Raw genomic sequence first — 7,094 nt, forward strand, 5'->3', positions numbered from 1 at the left:
AAACCTGCAACAGAGACAGGCATGGAGGGCTGGGATCCAGGAGGAAAGGGGAGGGCTCGGGGGGATCCTGTCACGGCTGGAGCTCCTACGGGGACACGCGAGCAGGTGGTGGGATGAGGGACGGTTTGTCTCTGCTCACAGCAAAGCAAGGTGCTGACGCTCCAGGGCGTGGCACCTCCCTCCTCGCCATGTCCAGGTGCACACACTGACCCTCCAAAGCTGATCAGGGATCTCCTCCTCTGCCCCACATGCAGGGAAGAGGAATTGGGCTGCCAACAGCAGCACTGGCCCAGTGGAGGCTCTTCACCCCCACAGGATCCCAAAACCAGGGAGCTGCCAGGCACACCTGCGTCAGCTCAGGACCACGAGAATCTGTGGGAAGGAGCTGGAGAGCTGCTCCCAGTCCCAGCTCAGCTCTGAGCACAGCCCCACCTGCACACCAATGCTGTCATGACCCATCTGACTGCCCGGAGCAGAGGGGAGTGGGGGGATCCCATTCCACGGCCTCACTGAGCCCCTTTTCTCCCAGGAAAAGGCTGGGAGATGATGGCAGGCTGAAAGCAATTCCTTCCCATGGCAGGAAAAGCTGGGAAGGAGCACGATATGCACTGCTGGCACCCAGCTGGGAAGTGTCTCCTCAGTATTCCGGTCTTACTTCCAGAAATAAAAGGGTTGTGCAACTACTGCTCGATGCCCAGTGGCTGCTGTTTAACCAGTGCTGCCTCTGATCTCCCACATTTCCACAGCTGATCTCCAGGGATTCTGCTGAGGAGCTCTGTCAGCAGCCACACACTGCAAAGGAGGGAATATTCCACTGGCCCAGCTGCTCAAAGACTGGATGGGAAAAGAGCCCCTGAGTCCCAAGCACTTCCACCCCCACGGAATAAACACGAGGATGTGGAAGAAGGTGGGCTTGGTGTTTTTTCCCCTCGAGTGACAATTCCTTTGCATTTTTTTTCCCTTTCTCCCAAGATGTTTCTGATCACTTGCCATTATATAAAGCCTGGAAAGCAAATGTTCTGTTCCCGGGGTGGGGCCTGGAGGGAAAATTACAGGAAGAGCCAAAAAGCAGCTTTTCTCTCACTCTGCTCGGCACACGCCGGGACAGATCAGTAAGTGCTCCCAGCACTCCATGAATCAGTCCTGGAGGTGGCTGCAGCTCCCAGAGTGAGCACAGCCCTGCACACGATGGGAACAGGATCCCAGGAGACACCATGGGCACCTCTGAACTGGGAGATGAAGGTGTGGTTCCAAAGCCAGGCTGGGTGCTGGGATCCAGCCCTGGAAGGATTCTTGTGGAGCACTTATTGCCTACATGCACCAATCTGCCCCTCCTGCCCACAAAAATGATGGTTCCCAAGGGTTTGGCACCTGCTGCTGACCAGTGGGAACAGAGGACGGTGGGACAACACCAGGTTCTGCTCAGTGACACCACGCAGCCACCAGCTGCCCCACAGCTCCTCAGCTGTCACGGGATTAAATGAGAGCAAAACCCAGGCTGCCTCTTCCACAAACATCTTGCAGGTGTTTCAGCCAAGCAGCTGGTTGGAAATCAGGGATTCTGCTCCTCCCTGACCCAGGGGAGGTGTCCTGGACATGCCCACCCAGCACACACATCCCTTGGGAAGCTGCTGCCAGAACAGGCCACCCGTGACACCCCAGGGGAACATCCCCCGTGCGTGGGCTGGGCTGGATGGACAAGGAAGGACTGAGCTGAAGCAGCAGAGAGACTCGGGATCCTAATTCCCTTTGGCTCCAGCCAAATTCCCCTTGGCTCCCAGCAGCTCTGGAGCTCAAGCCTGCAGTTTGCTCCCATCCCGTGAATCCCTGAGAGAACATCATGGGCAGATCCCAGTTACAGAGTCTTTGACGAGGTAACTGCAACGTCTGACGAGACCAATGGGTGACACCTTTCATGGCCCTCCTCCTTGGAAAGCAAGACCCAGTGCCAGGAGATTCATCCTGAGGATCCTCAGGGGTGGGAGAGATTTTGGAAGCAGAAGGGAACAGCAACACAACTTGGGGCACAGCAGAGGAGAGAAAACAACACAAATTGGGAGTTTGAGTCGCAGGGGCTGGGAGCAAACTCTGCCCCTTTGCCCCAGGTAACTCTGCTGAAGGGATGGGAGAGGTAATGGTGAGCTCTGAAGAAGCAGGTGATGAACCAGGTTGCACAACCAGCTGGCACATCCATGCCAGGCTACCGAGATCCTGGTGCCACCCATGTCCTGTTTTAACCAGAGCATCACAAGCCCCAGTTCCCCAGCCCAAAACCAGTCTGTCAGGTGGTGCCCTTTGGCAGGGAAAGAGCTTCAGTTCCCCAGCCCAAAAACTGTGTGCCAGGTGCCCTTTGGCAGGGAAAGGGCCCCACACCTGCCTGGAAGCAGCGCTGTACCTGCCCGTGACGTCCTGCTGGCAGTGCTGCCCTTGCTGCTCCCGATGCTGTCCCCCCGGGTCAGGATGGAGATGCCACTGAAGCTGCTGGCTTTGGTGACGGGCGGCCGCAGGCTGCGGATGGAGCCGTCTGAATCCGTGCTGCTCCAGGGCCGTGGCTCCAGGGATTTGATCTCGCTCTCGGTGCTGCTCTGGCGGCTGCCCGAGGCCCGGCTCAGCCCGTCCCGGTTGCCCCTGCAGAGAGCAGAGGAGTCAAACTGGGCTCCAGTGAAGGGGCAGTGGCAGAGCTGCTGGTGCCGCACCAGCACACCCAGGGCAGGGTGGTGGGGACAGTCAGCAGCTGGGTTTGGGACCCTTTTGGGGCGGGGGAGGGGGGGGGAGTCTGACAGCAAAAACCTCCCCAGGGCACAGCTTTTTGTGCTGATCCAGTCCCTGCAGTGACAGGCAGCTCCTGGCCCCTTCCCCAGCCTGACTCCAGCCTGGAGGAGACCCCAGCAGGGTCAGAGTAAGATCCTGTGCTAAAAAGCTCCCCATTTTAGAACGGGGAGCTTTTAAAAGCCTGGAGACAAGGCTGATGGAGATCTTGGACACCACTTCCCACCCCAGCCCTGGTGAGGATTTCTGCCCAGCTGGGCCTGTTTGCCCAAAGCTGTGGCTGCCCCATCCCTGGAGGTGTCCAAGGCCAGGTTGGACAGGGCTTGGAGCAACCTGGGATGGTGGGAGGTGTCCCTGCCCATGGCACGGGGGTGGAAAGGGATGAGTTTTAAAGTCCCTTGCAACCCAAACCATTCCAGGATTCTGGGATATCACTACCCCAGAGCTGTGCCCCCACTGATCACCCTCCCTCAGCCCAGGCCAGCTCTGGCCACAGCAGGATTTTATGGACTATCAGCACATGACCCCGAGCAGTGAGCCTGGTCTATCAGCCCAGTTAGGAAGCCTGGGAATGGGTTCCTGGGCTTTTCCTGGGGATGGATGGTGAGGAAGAGCTGCCAAGCCTGGCTCAGAAAAAAGAGGCTTGGAAGGAACTCCTGAGGTGATGTCCTGGGCTGCTGGGAGCGTGTGGGAGCCAAAAATGCATCTCTTGGAAAAGCAGCACAATGGTTATGTCCCTAGAGAGCTCAAAATGGTCCCGAGGCCCACATCTCCTTCCTCTCCCATCCAGGGAAACCCCAAAAGCAGCTTGACCGAGCTCCTCGGGGCCTGGGCACCACAGGCAGGGAAGCTCTTGGCACAGCTGGGGCTGCAGCTCAGCTCCCAAAGCTGCAGCCCCGTCAGCAATGGGGTTTTTGCTCCATTCTGGGGGAGTTTTACTCCAACCTCACAGATCTGAGAACTGTCCTTGCTGTCCTGAACACCCCAGGCACAGCCCCTGTGACTGTGCTGAGGACACCGCATTCTCCAGGACAGCCTGAGGCAGGTGACGGCCCAAGGAGAGGCACAAAGCTGCTCCTGCCTGGCTCAGATCCTCCTGTCCTGTCCCACACGGAGCTGCCCCATCTCCAGAGCTTTGGCTGGGACAGCAGAGCCCAGCAGGGATGAGGCTCTCTCCCTTTTGATCCCGTTTTTATCCCCACACCTCGGCAGCCGGGTCTGTGCCCGGTGACTCACCAGCCTCACGCCAACCCTTTCATCCATGGGAAAACTGCTTAATAAGAAAATGCTGCTCAAACACGTTCCCAGGGCCCTCAGCAGCTCCTCTGGCTGAGCTGGAGCCTGAGACACTTCACTGTCACCATTAAATCATCCAGCCTTGATAATTAGGGATTAGGGACAACCCTGCCTGATCCTAATGCTGATCCCGGCACTGTAAGGGCAGGGATTTCCTATCCTTTTGGGGAACAAGAAGTGGAATGGTTTAAAAACTGCTGGAATTCCTCCCTGCCATTCCCAGCCTCCTTTTTAATTGATGAATCAGCCAAAAAAGGACTCCAAATTGACGTTGCAAAGAAAACACCGTCAGTAAGTCCACGAGCAGCTGCGCATGGGGGGGACTCAGCAGGACACAGCACAAAATAAATCACACAGAGAGCCCTACAAATCTGCCTCTGTCTGTGGGAGCTACAAACAAAGCCTTCTGTGGAGAGTCTGATGAGGGGAAAGCATAATTTTAGAGTCATGCAGGGCTCTGGAGACACCCCCAGGGGCTGCAGGGCAGCACTCACCTGCTGTCCGTGAGGTATCCGTTCTGGCCAGACTGGGAGCACGACCACGGAGATGGGGAGGAAAGAAAAGGGAAATTTAGTAAATCTGGAAGAACAAACCCAGGTGATTCCAGAGGGTGGGGCTGGGACAGCGTGTGTTGAAGTGTGGTGTCGAACCTCCTGCACATCAGCTCCCTGTGGATCTCCAGCCAGGCCTCTGGGAACCTTTCCTGATCCCCGTGAACCCGAGATCTCTCAAATCTGAGTCCTCAGCTCCCTCCTGCATTGAGGCAGCTTTGATTTGTCCATGTGACAATCGAGGCCAGGCACAGAAGGGTCTTTATGGACTAAATGCAGCATTTGGAGCTGACTCCAGCTGGGAGTGCCCTTGGAGCAGCCTCCGAGCCAGATGGGAGCGTGGGACACGGCTCCAAGCAGAGAGCAGGGATTTCAGGAAGCAATACCCGAGCTGGACACTTCATGAGACAGACAATAAACAGCCTCCTCAAATTCCTCTTGGGAATGCCCAAATTCCTTGTGGGAATGCCCAAATTCCCCCAGGAAAGGCAGAGCCCTGCACTGCTGGGTCAGGAGGTAGAAGCTCCAGCACGGGGAAGAAACTGGGAGATGCAGCTGCTGCTCCCTTTGGGGCAGGAACTGGTTTTCTGACCACCCCAAAAATGCCACTGTGTAAATTTATCATCTTCTGGGCAGCAAGGAACAGGACTGTATCCACTGATCCCTGAAATTTTAGGGAAGGAGCAGATTGGAGGGTGCAGGCGTATCTCAGACATCTTTGTTGGGAGCTGGAATTCACTGGCACATCCCCAAAATTCTGGGAAATTGGTCAAAAAGGCAACAACAAGACCCGACCTCTCAGCATATTCAAGGCCACCTTCTGCCCCAAAGCTCCAGGAGGGTCCTGGCAGGTGAGTGATCCAAACTTACCTCTCGTGCAAATATCCGCTCCCTGACCCGCTGATATTCCTCCTCTCGCTCTTCTATGGATTTGCTCCTTCTCCCATCCTGCAAGGGGAGTCTGATCTGAAGGGACAAACACAGCTCAGGGGTCAGCAGTTGCCAGCGGGAGCAGTCAGCTGCTGGGAATTTTGGGTGGGATGTGGATTAGGTGGTGCCTGGATGCAGTGATTCAGCCTCTGCCTTTGGACCTACCTTCAGGACACCCGAGTCCAGGGATGAACCTCCCAGAGGTGCCAGGATGTTCATTCCTGGACATCCATCCACCTCCTGCCCCGAGCAAAACCACCCTGCCTGAACTCTGCCTGAGCTAGAGATCAGGAATATCCCCAGCAGTCTGTTCCCAGGGGGAAAAGCTGAAGGTCACCCTTTGGAGCTTGTGCCAACGCTCCTGCTCCCTCAGGGATTCTGTGCTCCGTGGGCAGCCGCACCCTTGAGTGCCACCACAGGGAAACCAAAATCTGGGATTGACTGCAGTGACCAGCTTCTCATCCTGACTGGAATTCAGGAACAGGTCCCAGAGCACAGGACAGCGCTGGGGTGATGTGACTCTGGGGTTAGATGGGATATTGGGAAAGAATTCCTCCCTGGGAGGGTGGGGAGGCCCTGGCACAGGGTGCCCAGAGAAGCTGTGGCTGCCCCTGGATCCCTGGGCATGTCCAAGGCCAGGTTGGATGGGGCTTGGAGCACCCTGGGATAGTGGAAGGTGCCCCTGCCATGGCAGAGGTGGCACTGGATGAGCTTTAAGGTCTTTTCCAACCCGAACCACTCCATGTTTCTATGAAGATGGGAGCTACAAGACCCCGAGATGCCTGGGGAAGGGCAGGACTCACTGCATGCCCTGGGAAGAGAGAGGGGAAAGACACTTGGCAACACTCAGCTGAGGGGTATTCCCAAGGAAACCTTGGCAAAAGGCTTCACCTTAAAACCTGGCCTCGCCCCTGGCTGATTTGAGGGTATGGAGAAGCACACCCATGGAACCCACGCCAAATCTTCATCCATTTCCACAGTACTTGGAAAAGTTTTCACGAAATTCAGATGCTGCTGCTTGGGTGGGGTGGGAGCTTCTATGAAATGCTACTTCAGGAAACCCAAGAGAATTCTGGAGTAGTTCTTGCCTTGTGACCGGTCACATTTGACTTTCCCAAAGGCTGCAGATGCCCCATAGCCACCCCTCACCTGGTTATCATCCCGATCCATGCTGGTGTCATCCCGTTTCAGGATAAACCTCTGCGGGAACTCTGCGTTCTTCTCATCCTTGATGTGCTCGGAGAACCTCTGCTCGGGGCTGCAGGGAAACCAAGCCTTGTTAGGAGGGGAAAACCGGGCCCAGAACAGACCAAGATGTTTATGATGTGAAATTTCAGCTCTGGCTGATGGCATCGAGAGCTCCTGTCCCTTCTCCAGGAACTACAGCAAGCCAGGGAGGGCTGGAAGGAAAAGATTCTTCCCTATTCCTTCGTTCCATGACTCTGATTCTTCTAGAAAGGGATCTCCCCTTCTTATGAGGCAACAAAAAATGTGGTGTGGAACCCATCCTGCTACAGAGCATTCCTGGGCTGGGGGAAAAGGGGGGAA

The 7,094-nt window shown here is 56.2% G+C and overlaps 1 protein-coding gene across 1 annotated transcript in view; it reads right to left on the reverse strand.

The window, feature by feature from the left end:
* R3HDM2 (R3H domain containing 2) overlaps positions 1-7,094 on the reverse strand; it is a 29,171-nt gene that overhangs the window by 9,001 nt on the left and 13,076 nt on the right. The window contains 4 exon segments of the mRNA XM_017728671.1: positions 2,316-2,628; positions 4,560-4,591; positions 5,487-5,582; positions 6,696-6,804. Coding sequence (XP_017584160.1) covers positions 2,316-2,628; positions 4,560-4,591; positions 5,487-5,582; positions 6,696-6,804 — 550 coding nt within the window.

Source organism: Corvus brachyrhynchos, unplaced genomic scaffold, assembly GCF_000691975.1.
Source record: "Corvus brachyrhynchos isolate BGI_N302 unplaced genomic scaffold, ASM69197v1 scaffold193, whole genome shotgun sequence".
Taxonomy (NCBI): Eukaryota; Metazoa; Chordata; class Aves; order Passeriformes; family Corvidae; genus Corvus; species Corvus brachyrhynchos.